The sequence below is a fragment of the Myotis lucifugus genome, unplaced genomic scaffold, assembly GCF_000147115.1.
Source record: "Myotis lucifugus unplaced genomic scaffold, Myoluc2.0 scaffold_11, whole genome shotgun sequence".
Lineage (NCBI taxonomy): Eukaryota > Metazoa > Chordata > Mammalia > Chiroptera > Vespertilionidae > Myotis > Myotis lucifugus.
In genome coordinates, this window is record NW_005871059.1 from 8010353 (window position 1) to 8029462 (window position 19110).

Below are 19110 nucleotides of genomic sequence, written 5' to 3' on the forward strand. Positions count from 1 at the left end.
CTTGTCTTAAAATAATTTGAAGTAATAAAGACTTAAAATAATAAAGCACGCTGCCAACAATGGATAGTTTAAAAATCCCTCTCTCTGCCTGCCTATCATCTATCCATCTATCTAATCATAGCTCAATATAACCTCTGACCCTTGCTTAGCTTAGTGATTTAGTGATAATAACCTTTAAGCATCCAAGAATAAATATCTAATGCCAAGAATTTTTTTCTAAAGTAGAAAGGCTGAGAAGCCACTGAGAGAGAAACAATAATACTCGAACTTTTCAAGTGTTTGTTACAAATAGGAGATAGAGGGTTGGAAAATATTTTTAAGAAACTCTTCCACAAACCTACAGGTAACAGAAGACTCAGTCTGTATGTTGTTATTAAATTGAAAGGTAATTTTCACCTCACACTGAGGAATGGATTTTAAATGACTGGGGATATTTAACAAGATCTGTTAACACTATTTCCTGAAAACTTGTTAGTTTTATTGAATATTAAATTTTCATTGCATGGTGATTTTTTTGAATCTAATAAGCTGAAAGTAAAGTTAAAGAAATGAAAATCTCTTCTCTTCCTTTTGTTCCATTGTTTAATAGTGTACTGTGTAAACTGTTGATTTCTATGGAACAGAAGCATGAGTTGTCATACCACATTCTCAGGAGCTATTGGGGGAAATATTTTTCTTTTATTTTGTTAGAGAAACTAAGGCACAAAAACTCATCTAAAACTAATGCATAAATACTTTTCTAAGATGATGATTATCACCATGTCTTTATTATAATAGTACCAATAATTACCCCCCTTGGAGAGGCCATTACTGATTCCAATTTGCAACAAAATGATTTGTGCAAAATCTCAGAAATTGTTGTCATATCTCTCATGTTAATATTGTCTAAATACACATATGTAATACCTTAAATAATATAATAAAATAAAATGTTGTCTAAATCTTTGCTTTAAAATCACACTAATTACCTGGAAGTTTCTATGAGGTAAACTATAAGTACATCATTATCACTGTTTTTTAAGTTCATTAAGTGAAAATCAGACATTGACAAAGTCATGAGTTGTAAGTCATATGACAGAAACAAATTCTGGATCCTCTTTTGAGTGAAAAAGAATTTTTGTATTCTAAAATTCCAGAAATAATCCTTGCCAGTGTTTCTCAGTGGTTAGAGCATCAGCCAGCACACCGAAGGGTCAAGGGTTTGATTCCCCTCACAGGCAAGTACCTGGGTTGTGGACTTGTTCCCCGCCCCCAGTCAGGGTGCTTTTGGGAAGCAACCACTTGATGTGTCTCTCTCACATCTATATTTCTCTCTCTCCACCCTCCCTCTCCCTTTCAAAACAAAAATCAATGGAAAAAATATCCTCTAGTGAGGATATAAAAAATAAAATTCCAGATACATATGCATGTTGTGAGACAAGTGTTTTCTGTTGCCAGTAACCAGAGCCCTGGAAAGTAGGGCTAGAAAAGCAGAGTCAGAACTGAAAACATCGCCCTGTCACCACTTGTATGGGGGGTTCTCACCTGCTCTGCTTTGCCTGTGGAGGTTGTTAGTGGGAATGATGATTTCTGGGTTAGGGAATGGTTGGGAGCCTGTCTGTAGTTGCTCCACAGTTAGAAGTTGTGGGCTAGCATCCTGAGAATTATGTTCTCCTTTTCCCTTCTTACCTCTTAGTTCAGTGACTATAGGATTGCCAATCATAGGTAGTGACTCAAGTTATGGTTCCATATATAGAGCAATATTTATAGAATCTTGGCCCATTTTTGTCTTGGTGAATTTTGCTCGGAGTGTAAAGTAGCTCAGTGATTTATTTGTTTTCTGAAGGATGCCATGCTTTACTTTAGCTTGCCAAGGTGTAATTGTGGTGTGTATTTTTTAAGTTTTATAACTTGATTTTTTTTCCAAAAAAGGGGTGCTATTTGGTTTGTTAAAAATATACCTATAGTTAATTATTTATTATCTTATAGAACATATATGTCCTTTCTTTCTTTTTTTAGGACACTGCCACTATTCCCTTGGTGTTTAATCAATCATGCTCTTTGGTTCGATGAAGCTTTCAGTTTTGAAAATAGTAGAGCTTGTCAAGTGTCATTTTAAGTGCCAGCAAATGGTTGATTTGAGGCAAGAAGAACAAAGTGTAAGAAAGAAAATAAATCTAGCATTCGCTTAATAATTTGCCCTTTGCAGCAACACAATCTTATCTGACCACCCACATTCATCTGGTTGCTGATGTGGTTCTTGCTTCAATTGCAGAAGCTATTTTTGCACCTTTTGTGTCTTTTGAGGAACTGAGTGGGCCTGCTTGCTTATAATGATTCGTGTCTCAATGTGCACAGGGTGTCCCAAAGTGCTACTGCAGTGATGAGCAGAATGGAGGGGGACAATTAAGCAAGCTTCTTCCTTTAAGCACTTTGAATGTTCTCATGAACTGGTACTAGATTAAGGCCCATTTTAGTTGTCATGTATTGATGCTTTAGTCCTTCCTATGAGACAATAGCTTTTCTGGAAGAAAGAGCAATGTTTTAAAAAATGAGAAAAGCCCAGCCAGCATAGCTCAGTGGTTGAGCATTGACCTATGAACCAGAAGGTCACCTTTCGAACATTCCTGGTTGGGGCATATGCCCAGGTTGCAGGCTCGATCCCCAGTGTGGGTGTGCAGGAGGCAGACATCAATGATTCTCTCTCTTATCATTGATGTTTCTATCTCTCTCTCCCTCTCCCTTCCTCTCTGAAATCAATAAAAAAATATATTTTTTAAAAGAGCAAATATACAATAACCATCTAGGGGAGTTTAAAACATTTTATATGGGCCTTTCATACTTGGTGCTAAACCATCTTAAGATGCTTAACTGATTAATCTGTTTGGATTAAATAGTATGAGTGACCTTCCATGCCTTTCTTTGGATCAGACTTGGATAAATATTAATTCTAAGTATGAGAAAGTCCCTTTCTTTGCTACTTACTAGGGTTTGTTAAGTATCAGGATTTTACTTTGGTTGGTTTTGGCTTCCTATTTTAGAAATTAATTTTAGCACAGAACATAACATTGCTGATGTAAACTATAGAAAAGAATTTGCTACAAGGACCTGAGACTTCATCCTGTGGAGTTTATTTTTGTGAGAATCTCAGCTATAGTGCAGAATTGTATCCTGGACTCCGGTGGCATAATTTCTATGTTAACTTTTAACTCTAGCCTTATTTTCTTAACGGCCTCCACTTTTGCTGTTACTGCAACTTCTCTTTTAATACAAGTACTAATTCAAAAGATTTAAACTATATTAAAAGACAGGAATTTTTTTTTCCTTAGGGAAAAAAGTAAGTCTTCTTGAGAGATCCAGTTCAATTCCTCCCCCAGCCCCCTCAGGAAAGGCAGTTTCTGTGAGTAAAGAATAAGCATGCCTGTTAAGTTCACAAGTGTCATCATTGTTTAAACCTTCTTGTTCATCTTTTAGATTCCCAGAAGTTGTGCATGAGTTGCTGTGGGAGAGTTGGAACCGTGGAAGGCAAAGACAGTTGTGATGCAGTTTGGTGATATGAGGATAACAGGTTAATAACTAAAATTTATTCTTTAATTCTATTGTTTTTTTACTAACTTAAAAAGCAGTTTGGCTATGTCGCATCCATATATAAACTTACTTTGTCATCAAATCTGGGGGAACGATGTATATGCTATTTAGAGAGAAAAGTGTCATGAAGATTTGGTTTGACTTTATTTTGTTTTTCGTGAGAGACTAGGTTTAATTATAATTTTTGAATGAGATAGCCTCATGTAGGAGAATTTCTTTCTGGCAAAGTTTATTTTCATGTCAAATTCGACTTGTAGTAATTCCTAATTACTTTTGCTTATAATGGGAAAACATTTCACTAGAAAAACAAAATTGCAGATGTAAAAATATTGCAAAAAATGTGTGACAAAATATGAAGATTCGCAAGCCACAGTCAAATAATAATATTTTTTCTTTTCTCCAAAAGTTATCTGAATTGCTTGGCAGGGTTTTACGAAATACCCAGTATCTTCCTCATATTGGTGACTTGCTCATTTTAGGGAGAACTGGGTTGTTATGGGAATTTTTGCTAATAAAAGAAGCATTTGTAATGACTTTGGCTCTCAGGAAGGTGCCTTTTTTAATCCTTCTGTGGAAATAAGTCTGTATTCAGCTGGACTCTGGCACTGGTCACAGTTTTTAATAGATCCTTTTCCCCCTCATATGTGGCAGTGACTTGTGGGCTATCATTGTTAAAGCAACGGTGCTCTGAGATACTCATCTATTTCTTAAAGTATTTTGTGATTGATCTCTGGCATTTGAAAAGCAAATGTACAGAAATGGCCTCTAAAATTTTGTTCACTAATTATCATAAGACCTATGTTTGCTTACAAGTGAAATGGTAACACTAAATTCTCACACACAAAAAAAGACCAAATAACCATTTTAATTTTTCTAAATGTTTCAGTATTAAAATATTGGAAGTAGAGAAGTGTCTGTGGCCAGTCATTTTATATCGTTATTATTTAGGATGTTATTATTTAATGCTCACTTGACTTTTGCCACCACTCAAGTAATGATTAATTTCCTGAGGTGAAGTTTTTTTCTAAGATAGTGTTTTTCTAAGCAAAAGATCCCAGATTGACAACCCTGGACACTGTGGGCCTTTATTCATCTGCAGAGCGAGCCTGCCTTCCTGCCAATCCCACCCAGCCGCTATCCTGAGGAGACCTCTGTCAGGGTCTGTACGGGAGGCTGTTCTGTGCCTCTCCTTTCAGGGCCTGTGTGAGGAAATGATTGAACTGCTTGCCAAATTTGTTTGAGTGGGACTGTGAAGAGGGGCCAAAGGACAGAGCACACTTTTAGGAAATTGGCAACTCTTCCATGAAGTATATCATTTTCTTTTCTTTTTTTAAAAAATATGCTTTTATTGATTTCTGAGAAGAAGGGAGAGGGAGGGAGAGAGATAGAAACATCAATGATGAGAGAGAATCATTGATTGGCTGCCTCCTGCACAACCCCCTTTGGGGATCAAGTCTGCAACCCAGACATGTGCCCTGACCAGGAATTGGACCATGACCTCCTGGTTCATAGGTCAACGCTCAACCACTGAGCCATGCCAGCTGGGCTCATTTTCTTTTCTTCTGCTCAGTTCCTTTAGTTCCATAACCACTGAAGTAGCCATGCAGAGGGTAGTATCTTTTTCATCACTACCTCTCTGAAAAATGTGCTGAGCCTGCTAGATACCGCCTGTCTTCACTGACTGGTGGACTCCTATGGGCTGGAGCACCTTCCACAGAAAACCCAAAAGTCATATCCTCCGGCAAAACATCTTACTCCTCCCGTAGCACTCAAAGACATTAAGGAAAATTTTAAATGGGAATGTGAAACCATGTTTGGAATACCTCTTCTTTGTTGGCGATGAGTGCCAAAAATGACTTCGCATGGGTTTGGTTACCATAAAAAGAAATCGCAGAGAATGAAATGATAGCTGGCTGTTTTCATGTGAGGATTGCTCTCATACTGCTTTTCTTTTAAACTTATCAGATGAGTGGGGAAACTGGAAATTTACTTTTAACATGCAATTAGAGATGAAAAGTGAAATGAATCTAGGGAGCTATAGCTAACCACATTACTGTAGGCCTTTACAGCACTAGGGAGCTCCATATTGAGAAATTAAACTAAAACTGTAGGTGTATACAATGGTACATTTGATGGTTTGTGAGGATATTAATAAGGTCCAAAGAAACTGTTTCCCAGCCTATAAGTATCTTCACACACTCAAGTAATAAAATACAAGCTTGGGAATTTATACCATTGTTGGTAGAGGTAGATTACTAAGTAAAAGTTTCACCTCACAAAAAAATGACAAATGTCATTATCAAATCTTAGATTAAACTTTGAAAGCCTTATGGTTTTGAGGTTGAATTTTCTTTCCTAAATATAAGTTGAGGAAAGCAGTAAGGAGATTTTGAACACTCCCAGCTCCTGCTTGGTGAAGAGACAGTCATGCCATGCCCTGTAATACATCTGTGAACATAATGTACATGGCAGAGGGTTTGTTTGTTTGTTTGTTTGTTTTTTCAGTTTCCAAGAGAAAGCAATGGTAGACAAGAGATTAATGAAAAAATCCCCATTTTTCATGGTTAATGAATATGATCAGTAAATTCCCCAAAGGACTCAGCACTCATTTTCTCTCCTACTTAACCTTTTTCTATATGGCTCAGCAGGAAGGAAACTGATTTTATGGATAACAGTTTGTTGGTGATGGAGAGAATATCCTCAAATATGTTTAAAATCTAATGTAAAAGGTCCCCGTGAAATAGGAATGATTTCCATTTCCTGAGTAATATTCTTAAGCCTTTTACTGAAGTGCAAATTTAGACACTGCAGCTCAGATGAATGTAGACCAGAGGGACCCGCAGTTCTGGGGGTCCCTCCAGCTCAGACACACACAGAGCTTTTCCTGAATGTCCAGGAGAAGGGAGCATGGCTGGGGGGGATCATCTGATTTTGTGATAAAATGGAAGGACATATTAGGTAGGAATCTTTGACATTTAAAAGGAAGAGATTTTTCTGACAGAAGCTATTTGCATAATTGAGTCAATATGGTTTTTACTGGGATCAAAGTTTTGAATTTTAAAAATGTTCTGGATAATAAATTATATTGGATACACAGTAAACAACAGCATGTTTTCTTACTTTGATAAGCACTGCCACATTGCCTACCCAACAAATCTCTCAGCTTTCATCATAACTGACACAATTGAGCATTGAGGTTCTCAGAATCCTCTGGGTACTACATTGACCATTTGCTTATGAAAGTTGAATATCACTTAAAATTTAATGGTTTCTAAGTTGTCAAGTTCTCACAGTCATCTGGAGGACTCCTTTACTTGCTTGTGATGTAAATTTCCTAAAAAGGAAATGTATTCTTTTAAATGTTCAAACCTCTAGGTTCATAAAAACCCCTACTATTTTCCACTTTTTACTATCTAAGGGATTGGAACCAGGCTAATTGTGTCAAAAAACTAAATTTTTTTCATATAATTTTATATCTTAGAAAAGGTTACTCTGAAGTTTTTATAACTTCTCTTTGAAATATTTTTGGACACCATGTCAATATAAGGTTTACTGCTTTAATGCACTGTATTCTAAGAAGTTACTTGCTTTTATTCTTTAGGCACATGGCAGTGTGAGTTCTATAGATAATGAACTTTAAATTGACATTTGTATACAGCAGTGTTGTGGTTTAATGGGACAATCTTTCCTAACTGCATTTATTTTCTACATAGGAAGCATCAAGACAATCATGCCCATGAGAACTCCAATCCATTCAGGTAATCATTACCTTTTTAAACAATTCCAAAAATATGTTTTGTCTCCCACATTATGAACATTTTATAATTATTTATTTGTCTTGACTTACCTGATTTTTCTAAAGTTCTGTGACAATCTTTGAATCTTATAGTCTTCATCTAGCTCTACTAATTCACTGTTTTTAAGCTATAACTATATCTATAGTATATATTATATATTATGTTATATATTTATACATATGTATAGTGTTATATTAAATATTTATAAATATACATTTTATATTAATCTATAAAATACATCTACATAGAGAAATATGTACACCAGCATACAAGAACTTGGTTAGAAATAGCTATAAATTTATATTAATGGAGGCTTTAAACATTTTTATGATTTCATAAATAATATTTATCAAAATTTTTCTTTAAATTCTTTTCTAACCAAAATTAAGGTATATTTAAAAGAATGACCACAATTCAAGCATTGAAGAGATTTATGCTTATGACTTAATGCTAAGTTTGCTATTAATATCCTTTAATTGTGGAAATTATGTAGCAGCCATAAAAAGAATTTATTAGAGTGAAAGTCATTTTCAATTTATGCAATTTCAGCCTGGTTATTTAGGAATGATTTTGTGGTGTGTTTTTTTTTTTTTTTACTTGATAACTGTTTTGACAATCTCTTTGTATTTCTTTTCCCCCCAGATCATTTTATCTTAGTGAAACTGACAATTGAACTTTGCTCTAGTTGATGGGCAAAATTTCTCCTAGACTATTCACCATCCTAATTTCATCCTATTGAAAATATTCAAATGCCATAAGAAATTTTTAGAGATTTACATTAGCTTTTGGATGGACTTTGCTACAATGGAGAGAACTGTGTTATAGCCCTGGTCCAAGGACATTACCATTTATTGCCCATAGACTGTGGGGTGAGTGTGAAAGTCTCCAAAGAGAAGGAGCATTTGGCAAGTTTGCAGACACCCTGGAACATGGAAGCAAGCAAGCTTTGAAACGCACAGCTTTGGTGACACTCCATGAGTCTGCAGGGCTTTCACGCGAATTAGCACTTAAGATCTTGTATAACAAAATGGACACTGGGGACACAGCTCTAGGACAAAAAGCTACCTCAAGGTCTGGAGAAACTGATAAAGCGTCAGGTAGATGGAGACAGGAGCAATCAGCTGTTATTAAGATGAGCACTTTTGGCAGTCAAGAAGGACAGCGGCAACCACAAATAGATCCGGAGCAAATCGCAAACACAGCATCAGCACAACTCTTCGGTTCTGGGAAACTGGCCTCCCCTAGCGAGGTGGCCCAGCACGTCACAGAGAAGCAATACCCACTGCACCGTCCGAGTCCTTACTCATGCCAACATTCACTCTCCTTCCCTCAGCACTCAGTGCCACAGGGTGTCATGCACAGCAACAAGCCACATCAGAGCCTCGAAGGCCCTCCGTGGCTTTTCCCTGGCCCTTTGCCATCTGTTGCCTCCGAGGACTTATTTCCTTTTCCAATCCATGGCCACAGTGGTGGTTATCCCAGAAAAAAGATTTCAAGTTTGAACCCTGCTTTTAGCCAATACTCCCAGAAAAGTATCGAACAGTCAGAAGATGCTCACAAGAAAGAGCACAAACCCAAGAAGCCCGGCAAGTACATCTGCCCTTACTGCAGCAGGGCCTGTGCCAAACCCAGCGTGCTGAAGAAGCACATCAGGTCCCATACCGGCGAGCGGCCATATCCATGTATACCGTGTGGTTTCTCTTTCAAGACAAAGAGCAATTTGTACAAGCACAGGAAGTCGCATGCCCATGCAATTAAGGCAGGCTTGGTCCCTTTCACAGAGTCAGCTGTCTCTAAATTGGACCTAGAGGCTGGTTTTATTGATGTAGAAGCAGAAATACATTCAGATGGTGAGCAGAGTACAGACACCGATGAGGAGAGTTCTTTATTCGTTGAGGCTTCTGACAAAATGAGTCCGGGCCCACCCCTCCCTTTGGACATTGCCAGCAGAGGGGGCTACCACGGGTCATTGGAAGAGTCACTGGGAGGCCCCATGAAGGTGCCGATTCTGATTATTCCTAAAAGCGGGCTTCCTCTGCCTAATGAAAGCTCTCAGTATATTGGCTCTGATATGCTCCCCAATCTGTCTTTAAATACTAAGGCTGATGACTCTCACACGGTGAAACAGAAACTTGCACTAAGGCTGTCAGAGAAGAAAGGACAAGATTCTGAGCCATCGCTAAACCTCCTGAGCCCGCACAGTAAAGGCAGCACTGACTCCGGTTATTTTTCTCGCTCAGAAAGTGCAGAGCAGCAGATAAGCCCCCCAAACACAAACGCAAAGTCTTATGAAGAAATCATCTTTGGAAAATACGGTCGGCTTAGTCCCAGAAACACACTCAGTGTTACAACCACAAGTCAGGAGCGCGCCACGATGGGTAGGAAGGGGATGATGGAGCCATTACCTCACGTCAACACCAGGTTAGACGTCACGATGTTTGAAGATCCTGCTTCACAGCTGATCCCCAGCAAAGGAGAGATGGATCCCAGTCAGACGAGCATGCTGAAATCCACTAAATTCAACCATGAGTCCAGACAATCCCAGGCTATCCCATCGTCTGTCAGGAATGAAGGAAAACTTTACCCTGCAAACTTCCAAGGCAGCAACCCGGCTCTCTTAGAAGCTCCTGTGGACTCTTCACCCCTAATTCGAAGCAACTCGATGCCAACTTCTTCAGCAACGAATCTAAGTGTCCCCCCTTCTTTGAGAGGAAGCCACTCATTCGATGAGAGGATGACGGGTTCCGATGACGTGTTCTACCCAGGGACCGTGGGAATCCCCCCTCAGCGCATGCTCCGCAGGCAAGCTGCGTTCGAGCTGCCTTCGGTCCAGGAGGGGCACGTGGAGGCGGAGCACCACGGCAGGATGCTGAAGAGCATCTCAGGTTCATCCTTGAAGGAGAAGAAACTGATTCCCGGGGACAGGGGAGGCTATGACTACGACGTCTGCCGGAAACCTTACAAGAAGTGGGACGACTCTGAAACACCAAAGCCAAGCTACAGGGACGTGCCCGGCGTGAGCTCCCTAAAGCACGGCGGAGAGTATTTCGCGGATCCCTCGGGGCCGTCGCAGGGCGTGCCAAGCATGTTCGGAACCACGTGTGAAAACAGGAAGCGCCGGAAGGAGAAGAGTGTGGGAGACGAGGAGGACACCCCCATGATCTGCAGCAGCGTGGTCAGCGCGCCCATGGGCCTCATGGCTGCAGAGTACGACCCCAAGGTGCAGGTGCAGGAAGGCGCGCGGAGCGGGTTCGCCCTGGCTGGGCACGAGGGCGCTCCCCACGGCCACGCCGAGCGCTTTGACCCGGGTCGGCCCCACCTGCCAGCGGGAGGAAGCCCGTCTCTCGGGTCAGAGGAGTTACCTGCAGCCACTGATCCAGAAAAGATGGCAGACCTCGGGGGCAGGAAGCCCCCGGGGAACGTGATTTCTGTGATCCAGCACACCAACTCTCTGAGCCGACCCAATTCCTTTGAAAGGTCCGAGTCGTCCGAGCTGGTGGCCAGCGCCCAGGAGAAGGCCTCTTCGCCGTCGGAGGCCGGTGACAGCGAGGTTTCCGAGGCCCCGGTGAGTCCCGAGTGGGCTCCCCCCGGGGACGGCGCGGAAAGTGGGGGGAAGCCGTCCCCGGGTCAGCAGGCGCCCCCGCAGGCGTACCACGCGCAGCCCCGGCTGGTCCGCCAGCACAACATCCAGGTTCCGGAGATTCGCGTGACGGAGGAGCCCGATAAGCCAGACAAGGAGAAAGAAGCTCAGAGCAAGGAGCCGGAGAAGCCGGTGGAGGAATTTCAGTGGCCGCAGAGGAGCGAGACGCTGTCCCAGCTGCCCGCCGAGAAGCTGCCGCCCAAGAAGAAGCGGCTGCGCCTGGCGGACATGGAGCACTCCTCCGGGGAGTCCAGCTTCGAGTCCACGGGCACCGGCCTCTCTCGCAGCCCCAGCCAGGAAAGCAACCTGTCCCACAGCTCCAGCTTCTCCATGTCTTTCGAGAGGGAAGACACCGTGAAGCTTGCCGCCCCGGGTAAGCAGGATGAGTTCGGGAAGCATTCGGAGTTCCTGACGGTCCCCGCTGGGTCCTACTCGCTGTCTGTGCCCGGCCACCACCACCAGAAAGAGATGCGGCGCTGCTCCTCCGAGCAGATGCCTTGCCCGCACCCAACTGAAGTCCCAGAAATTCGGAGCAAATCCTTTGATTATGGGAACCTGTCCCACGCTCCGGGAGCCGGGGCGCCGGCCTCCACGCTATCCCCGTCCCGGGAGAGGAAGAAGTGCTTCCTGGTGCGGCAGGCTTCCTTCAGCGGCTCTCCCGAGATCGCCCAGGGCGAGGCGGGCGCGGACCTGGGCGTGAAGCAGGAGCAGATGGAGCACCTGCACGCCGGCCTGAGGTCCACGTGGCCCCACGCCCCGTCCTCTGTGCTGCCCCCTCTCCAGGCAGAGGACCCAGGGAAGCAGCTGGTGGGTCCTTGTGCCCAGCTGAGCTCAGGGCCACTGCACCTGGCCCAACCACAGCTCATGCACATGGACAGCCAAGAAGCTCTGAGGAATCCCTTGCTACAACCAACATCCTATCTGACAAGCAAGCACTTGTCTGAACAGCCACATTTATTTCCACACCAAGAGACCATCCCGTTTTCTCCCATCCAGAATGCCTTGTTTCAGTTCCAGTATCCAACCGTCTGCATGGTTCACTTACCCGCTCCTCAGCCTCCTTGGTGGCAGGCCCATTTCCCACCTCCCCTGGCGCCACACCCTCAGAAGAGCTACGGCAAGCCTCCTTTCCAGGCAGAAATCCATCCTAGCTATCCCCTGGAGCACGCCGCAGAGCACACTGGAAAGAAAGCCGCTGATTATGCACACACAAAAGAGCAAGCTTACCCGTGTTATTCAGGAACATCAGGCCTACACTCAAAGAACCTCCTTCCCAAGTTTCCGTCGGACCCGAGCACCAAGTCAATGGATACTCCCTCCGAGCAGGTTCTTCAAGAGGATTTCACCTCGGCAGCCGCTGGGCCTTTGCAGTCCTTACCGGGAACAGTGGTTCCTGTTAGAATCCAGACCCACGTTCCGTCCTATGGGAGTGTCATGTACACAAGCATCTCTCAGATACTTGGGCAGAACAGTCCTGCGATTGTCATATGCAAAGTCGACGAGAATATGACCCAAAGAACACTGGTAACCAATGCGGCCATGCAAGGGATAGGGTTTAACATTGCCCAGGTGTTGGGGCAGCATGCAGGCTTGGAAAAATACCCCATCTGGAAAGTACCTCAAACCTTACCCCTCGGCTTAGAATCCTCAATCCCCTTGTGCTTACCTTCCACCTCGGACAGTGCCGCCTCCCTGGGAGGGAGCAAGCGGATGCTCTCTCCAGCCAGCAGCTTAGAACTCTTCATGGAAACGAAGCAGCAGAAAAGGGTCAAGGAAGAAAAGATGTACGGACAGATTGTGGAGGAGCTCAGTGCTGTGGAGCTAACCAACTCAGATATCAAAAAGGATCTCTCCCGCCCGCAGAAACCCCAGCTGGTTCGACAAGGCTGTGCTTCTGAGCCAAAGGATGGCTCGCAGTCGGGGTCATCTTCCTTCTCCTCACTGTCCCCCTCCTCATCTCAAGACCATCCCTCTGCCAGCGCGCCCCTGAGGGAGCCATTCCCTCCCACCTCCAGGGCACCCTCTCTCTCGCAGAAGTCCAGTGGGCCTTCTGAGAGCAAAGAGTCCTCAGATGAATTAGATATTGATGAGACAGCCTCCGATATGAGCTTGAGCCCACAGAGTTCCTCATTGCCGCCGGGAGACAGTCAGCTCGAAGAGCAGGGAAGGGGCCAGAAGCTGCCCGTTGGCATGCTGGTCCACATGGCCTCCGGCCCAAGCAGGAAAGTAGCAAACTCGACACTTCTTTTCACCGATGTGGCAGATTTCCAGCAGATTCTTCAGTTCCCCAGTCTACGGACAACAACTACTGTGAGTTGGTGCTTCTTGAATTATACAAAACCCAATTATGTGCAACAGGCCACCTTCAAATCCTCGGTTTATGCTTCATGGTGCATTAGTTCCTGTAATCCAAACCCATCAGGATTGAATACCAAGACCACTCTGGCTCTTCTGAGGTCCAAGCAAAAAATCACCGCAGAAATTTATACTCTGGCTGCTATGCACAGGCCCGGAACCGGCAAGCTGACGTCATCGAGTGCTTGGAAGCAGTTCGCTCAGGTAATGGATGTTGTTCTGAAAGCATTCTGCATTGTGGATTTGATTGCTGAGCAGAATACATAGTGAAGGGCATTCTAAAAATTGCAAATAAAATGAAGGTTTGAGTTGGGGGAGTCCTGTGCAACATTAGGCTTGGCCCTGGGTAAGAGAAGCCATTGGTGTGAGCTCAGTTATAAGCATCCCAGGAAAAGTCCAAACCACAAGTATCCCCTCCACCCAAGTGCCAGGAAATTCTACCTCCGAGACTGATCCCTTTGGGTTCTTCTCCCTTCTGACCTGTGTTAATGACCTAGCACGGTGGTCGGCAAACTGCGGCTCGCGAGCCACATTCGGCTCTTTGGCCCCTTGAGTGTGGCTCTTCCTAAGCCTTAGGAGTACCCTAATTAAGTTAATAACAATGTACCTACCTATATAGTTTAAGTTTAAAAAATTTGGCTCTCAAAAGAAATTTCAATCGTTGTACTGTTGATATTTGGCTCTGTTGACTAATGAGTTTGCCGACCACTGACCTAGCAGATTGACTTTTCTTTTCATGCGAGGAATTCAAGAAATTGTGAAATGGGGGCATAGAGCAGGGAGTGGAAGGAACGATCAAGCAGCAGATGGACAGGTTGTCAGAACTGAACTTTGCAAACTTTGGAGCGCTGGTTCCCACTGACAATATTTGTTACTAAAATTTCTTTTCTATGTATTTCTCTCAAATCTCATTTTCCCAAGTGACTAGCTGGTTTGTTCAAAAAATGAACAATGAATGCCTTACATGTGAAATTAGAAGAAAAAAATGTTAACAACGGACATTTGGGAATTTAATGCTAAATTATTAAAGAAGTACATGGGGGGTTTTAAATATTTTACTAATTTCAGTTACCATTTCCCCTCATTAAGTTTTGAAAATATTTCCTTAATTAATAAAGATAGCTTTAATTGCTACTTCAGAATATAAAACTTGTTTTTAAAGTTTTTCTTAGTGCTCCACAGTATAAGTACTAAAGGAGTGTTTTTAAAAAATATGTTTTTATTGATTGCAGAGAGGAAGAAGGGAGAGAGAGATAGAAACATCAATGATGAGACAGAATCATTGATCTAGTGCCTCCTGCACACCCCCTACTGGGGATCGAGCCACAACCTAGGCATGAGCCCTGACCAGGATTTGGACTGTGACCTCCTGGTTCATAGGTCAATGTTCAACCACTGAGCCACACTGGCCAGGCGAGGAGTATTTTTTTAAAACAAAATGTTAAATTTATTCAGTAGACCATGTCATTCTTTTCTGATTTTATCCCTTATTTTATCTAACCAGCCCATGGCCTTTTAGTGTGGAATTGAGGCTAATTTTCAGAGATCAAAGAAGAGCGGAGAATGTGGGCTTCCCCTTTGTCTTAGAGAAAGCATATGAAATGATTCTCTCTTCTTGTCCTACAGATGAAGCCTGATGCGTCCTTTTTATTTGGCAGCAAACTAGAAAGGAAACTAGTGGGAAATATCTTAAAGGAAAGAGGGAAAGGAGATATTCACGGAGATAAAGATATCGGATCCAAACAAGCTGAGCCAATCCGAATTAAAATCTTTGAAGGAGGGTAAGGAAACATAAGTGCAAATGGAAAAGATTCAGTGTTAAGTCAGAGGAAACAGTCCTGAGTGCCTGCATGGGAAAAGTGGTATCTACTCAGGTTGGAAGGGTAAAGCGAATTCCTTTTCTATTGACATTTCTGAAGCCTGGCTGGTAATAGATAATGAGTTCATGTCCTTGCATTCATGACTAGCTTTTGATGAACATGTCCCTGTTGTAAATGGTTGGAGCCTCTCCTTTAAATCTTTATGCCTCTAATTTAGTATGAAATTGACTAAGTTGGTGGAATCTTCAAAGTTTTATTCTTCTATATTATTTTTATGGGCATTTGTGTGCTATTAGAGGGCATTTTTTATTCTATGCTTACAGAAATGCAATCCTGCACACTCATGTATAATCCTAGGCACTGGTTAATTTGTTTGTTTTATTGCTTTTATTACCTACACTCTAGATTTCATTGGGATTTCACCAGTTCCACAATGTCCTCTTTCTGCTCCAGGATCCAAGCCAGGGGCCACACTGCATTTAGTTGTCATGCTTCCCCAAAGTCCTCTGGTCTGTGACAGTTCTCTGTCTTTAGGAATTTCTTTTTAAATGTTAAATTCTGAGTGGTAGAAACATGTTATAAGGCCCAATGACTTTGTTATCTGTATAGTTAAGAAAAAGTACACATATGTGTAACGTCTAGTTTTAGATTTTGATGGAAATGTATCTTTGATCTAGTCAATGGGAGAAAAGCCCGGATTTTTGCTTTTAAAATTTTAAAAATATTTAAAGCACATTAACCACATTTAGGAGATTATGATGTAACCAGCCTTATCTGTATAACAGATCTATAACTTACATATTTCCATGTGCGTGAATTTATTCCAATTATATTTACAGGACAAAATAATGTTATCTGTTTGACTATAAAATGTTGAATGTTTAGTGAAATGAAATATTGATTTCTCACATAGATTACCAGTTTGGAGATGGATGATTAAAATTGATTCCCTCTTAGGTTTGGCCTTCTTTTGATGGATGTCGAGTATTTTCACTAAAACCATAGTTGCATATATAGTCATGAAGCTTGTCTCGCTATTTTTTGACATCCCTCATCTTTTGATACAAACGAGAGAAATATAGATTTTATCTTTCCTCAGAGACTGAGAGGTCCCTGTGACTGAATCAACCCTCTTACATTCAGCAGTCTTCATAGCAGTGCACTTGTACTAGATTAGAGAGACCTTCACAGTTACTGTGTGCTTTGGGGAGCCCATCTCCACTAACGAAGGACACGAATGAAAAAGCGTATGTGAACATTTTATTGCTGTGCTTTGATGATCCAAAAGGATTGTGCCCATATTTCATTTCTTCTGCCTTTCATTGCCCAATTTGATAGGCTATGTCCCAATCATCCCTTAATCTGTAGTCCAATTTCTGCTTGGTGGTGATCAGGTTCATTCCAAGCAGTGTAGTACCAACTCTTACTTTGGTGATTACAAACTGATAACTTAAAAAAAGTATTACTGACCAGTTGTTTAAGGGTATGTGTTTTTTAATCTAATTTATAGATTTAGAATTTAATTAAACATATCCTTTAATTTTTTTTTTCAAAAATCTATTAATTCTCACGTCAAGTAGATTCATGGGTGTGCAGAATGGTAGGTTGGTACATATTTTACTTGTATAGATTTTTCTAATATAGAATAATAGTTTATACATAAATTTACTATATTTCCATTCTGGAGTCAACTTAATCAGTTAAGACATTAAACATAAAATGATATTATTTGAAGGAAAAATGTATTCCCATCAACTATGATGATGGGCTACAATAAGTTTAAAGTACCCTTCTCCAAAGAAAATTAGCTTTCTATGAAATTCTTTTATTCTGTATTTCTTAGGTAATTTCATCTAGTTAGTGGGAGAGAGTAGTGAAATTAAAAGGTGAAAGATATTTTGCATCTGTAGGTTCTTATCTACTTTATGACAAAACACAATGTGAGATAAAAGACAAAGTCTAAAACAGTTTTGAAGAACAAGTTGATACTGAAAATTTTTTGTGAAAGAGGACAGATTTAAAGGAGCAGAAAGCATGCAAAATTAACCAATAATTTTTTAAATCTCACCTGGATTGGCACTAACCAAAAAGTAGATCATATTAAGATTAAATAGTATCTATAGCAGATCTGGTATTTAAATATGTGTGTGGATTTTTCTCTCTTAAAAATTCTTCAGTGCATTGGATGAATGAAATTGAACTTGCTTTTATTCCTGATGATGGATTAGCTGGGACCTGGGACGAATAGAGAAGTTTACAGTGCTCTGAGAATGTAGAAAATTAGAAATCTAGTGCCTTTAAGTCAATCCCCAATGAACAAGGGCATTTTTATGTCAATTTACCTTTGAAGTTATAAATAATACTTCAAAAGGAATATCTTTCCAAGAATGACATTTAGAACCATAATTCTAGCCTCGCTGTGATGTATGAGAGAATAAGGAAGTAATAATATTCACATATTTATTCAATAGAATGTCACTCTACTCCATAGCAGATTATGTTTCTTTGTATTCTAAACAAAATATGATGTTTGAGCACTGGGTAGGTTTCTTCTGTAGATTATCACAGTGAATACCTAAGACTTTATTCATTTAACTGATTTCATTAGACATCCTTTCAAACTTCTCAACTAAATCCTCCAGGACACCAATGCAAATTTGATTGAAAAATTGAATCTCTAGTTTTCATTATGTGACAGTATCTCTCAGAAGCCACTTGAAATTTAGACTCCATTTGTATACAGATTCTCAGTCCTTGGGAAGAGCAGATAAAATCTGTAGACAACAGTTGGTGAGCTCAACTCAGCCTGTGTAAGCTAGAAATTTCCAAGGCACTCTCGTGCCAGGATTGTAAAAATAGAGTAGAAACTTGCAAAGAAGAATTCTATTATCAGTTACATTAATTTTAGCAAATTTGGAGGGGTATGTATGTTGGGCATGCACATCTTAGATTATGTAATATTACTAAATGATATATGATGATTTGAATATGTTGGGAGAACTTTTTGGATGTTTCTTGTTTGGAAGTTTTACTAGAATCCAAAAGTAGTAAGGCACAGCTCTGCAACTCCTTTAGGCTTCTATAAGCCCATTTGAACGTCTATAACAAGTCCATATATTATACTTAATAGAAAAGAGGAAATTCCATGTTGAACTAAATGTAGGAGAAAGTCCATTTTTTTTACAATACCAAATCTATTATCTAGCTCTTTCAGGCATTTATTGCATAAATTTCATAGGTTTTGTAGCAGTAAGGTTGAATAATTGTAAAAGCCCCTCATAAAAATTTGCCATGCAAATAATTAGCTTTGGGTTTGATTATATATATTGGGTGCTAAAGTATTTGAAAACAAATTGGATTTCCCTTTTTTAAACAGGTATAAGTCAAATGAAGATTATGTATATGTCAGAGGACGTGGACGTGGGAAGTACATTTGTGAAGAATGTGGAATTCGCTGCAAGAAGCCGAGCATGCTCAAAAAGCATATCCGCACTCATACTGATGTCCGGCCGTATGTGTGCAAGTTATGTAACTTCGCCTTCAAGACGAAAGGTATGGGTCTGATTTTTTTTTTTAGAGGAAAATCACTATTTAATGACTACCATGGATTCCAAATCCCATTTTACAACTAACTTTCATCGACAATAAGATGGTTTTGTTTGTGAAAATATGACCCCATGAAATGTATTTCCTCTCTCATGTAAGTGATCAAAGGATGTATGAGACAGTGAGGCTCCTTTTACGTCTTAAGAGCTATATAGAGTGAGGCCCAGGCCAGTAGTCTCTGAAGGAAGTGGCTCAGAATTGCCTGGATAGCTATTACTTCATGTTGGAAATGTTATGTGGTCTAGAGAACCTTTGCACCAGTATTGAAATACTGCAAGGAGACAATCCATGCAGTGGCATTAGGAAAGCAAAGCAGCAGCTGGGG

At 41.2% G+C, this 19110-nt stretch overlaps 1 protein-coding gene across 1 annotated transcript in view; it reads left to right on the top strand.

Moving 5' to 3' along the window:
* The window catches only part of HIVEP2 (human immunodeficiency virus type I enhancer binding protein 2), a 79921-nt gene that overhangs the window by 48016 nt on the left and 12795 nt on the right, over positions 1–19110 (top strand). Inside the window, exons 2-6 of the mRNA XM_006084405.3 lie at positions 3454–3547; positions 7281–7325; positions 8007–13563; positions 14986–15140; positions 18556–18731. Of these exons, the coding sequence (XP_006084467.1) occupies positions 8392–13563; positions 14986–15140; positions 18556–18731 (5503 nt within the window). The 5' untranslated portion in view covers positions 3454–3547; positions 7281–7325; positions 8007–8391. The remainder of the gene's footprint in view (positions 1–3453; positions 3548–7280; positions 7326–8006; positions 13564–14985; positions 15141–18555; positions 18732–19110) is intronic.